The 1,563-nt window shown below is 32.0% G+C and overlaps 1 protein-coding gene across 1 annotated transcript in view; it reads right to left on the bottom strand.

Annotated features, from left to right (window-relative positions):
• Positions 1–1,563, bottom strand: part of LOC117122671 (adhesion G protein-coupled receptor L4-like) — a 13,541-nt gene that overhangs the window by 5,554 nt on the left and 6,424 nt on the right. Inside the window, exon 5 of the mRNA XM_033268358.1 lies at positions 1,075–1,234. Coding sequence (XP_033124249.1) covers positions 1,075–1,234 — 160 coding nt within the window. The remainder of the gene's footprint in view (positions 1–1,074; positions 1,235–1,563) is intronic.

Consider the following 1,563-nt stretch of genomic DNA (forward strand, 5'->3'; position numbering starts at 1 on the left):
ATATATATATATTTATAGGCCTGTGAATTGGCGAGAAAATAAAAATAAGCAATTCAAATATCCAACCTTTTCAAGCATTTTCTTGTTTCGTCACTTACTGTAGGCCTATTATATTATGAGTATATTTCCCTCACGATTAAGATCGTAACGGTATGAAAATTATGAAAAGTGTAGGCTGTGGCACCGAGACCTCTAATGATTAGTCAGTGGCGTATCTAGGGGGTCGCGCCCACCAGCCCCCCTCCCCCAAAAAATCACGGTCAAGTAGTTAAAAATCATCTACAATTACCTTATTTTGTGAGTTAGCGCTGATCATCGATCCCAACCCCCACACTTCACCTTTGCGCCCCACCCCCATGAGTAATGCAATAATAATGGCTTATTGACTATTATTGTATATTTTCGGAAAATATTTCAGCCGCTCCAAATCTCTTCCTTCTTCCTTTATTCTTTCACATTTTGCGTTATTTTTTATCCATATTTTTTATTCATAATTTTATATAGGCCTACTACACACACTAGGCTTAGGCCTAGGCTATACCTATTACTATATTATTCAAATATACAATTTTTTAATAGATAAGATTAATTTAACACGGACTTAATTCATATACTTAAACAATGCATTAAATTAAATTATATATATGTCAAGGAATACATAACAATAATTAAAAAGGGGACATAGTGTCACTACTACAATAATAAGATTAACATTTTTCAATCTTATAATCAATTCTATATAGCTATGTATTGACTTACGCTACTGGCTAACGACAGGTACGATTTCTCCATTAAAAAGGCTTTTTCAATGAATGGAATGACCTGTACGAAGCACGAGCTCCTGTAGATCAACCCAGATTTTAATCGTGCGGGAAATATACTCATGATTCAAATGTCTACACCTTTTCAAGTATTTCCTTGTCTTGTCACTTACGGTACTGTATAATTTGCTTAGGGTATTGTTTTTAAAATTAATATCCATGTACCAACAAAAGTTCATGTCAATTTGTGTTACTCTTAACATTTCATTGATTCTTACGCATGCCTCACTAAAAATAAACTTCATAGGCCTACCTCTTTTGTGAAATAACAGTAGATTGAGAGAACCAGTCCTTGTAAAGCAAACATGACATAGAATAGTACTTGCACTACATAGCATATGTGACTAGTCATACCAAATACCCATATTACTCCGAGATAAGGAATCAAAAACACTGATTCAACAACGCATCTCCTGAAAATTATTAATCAGAACAAAATAACAATACAATATTTAACGTTATGGGAATCATCTTAATCACATCGTATTCATTCTTTTACATTAATATTTAACAATTCAAATTCTACACACACAATGTATAAAAATCATGTTTTGCTAGCTATTATAAATAACAAATTAACATGAATTTTTATGCCTATAGAAATCATGAGGACTAGTCGAAGTTTACATTCTATACTGCCTCAACATCATTGTATTCTAATTTTCTTTCATATGGAATTATAGAATTGTATACATAATCAAACATGTGGTAGTAGGCCATATATATATATATATATATATAT

This window comes from Anneissia japonica, unplaced genomic scaffold (genome assembly GCF_011630105.1).
Source record: "Anneissia japonica isolate Jap-2015-1 unplaced genomic scaffold, ASM1163010v1 scaffold3032_len512176_cov184, whole genome shotgun sequence".
Taxonomy (NCBI): domain Eukaryota; kingdom Metazoa; phylum Echinodermata; class Crinoidea; order Comatulida; family Comatulidae; genus Anneissia; species Anneissia japonica.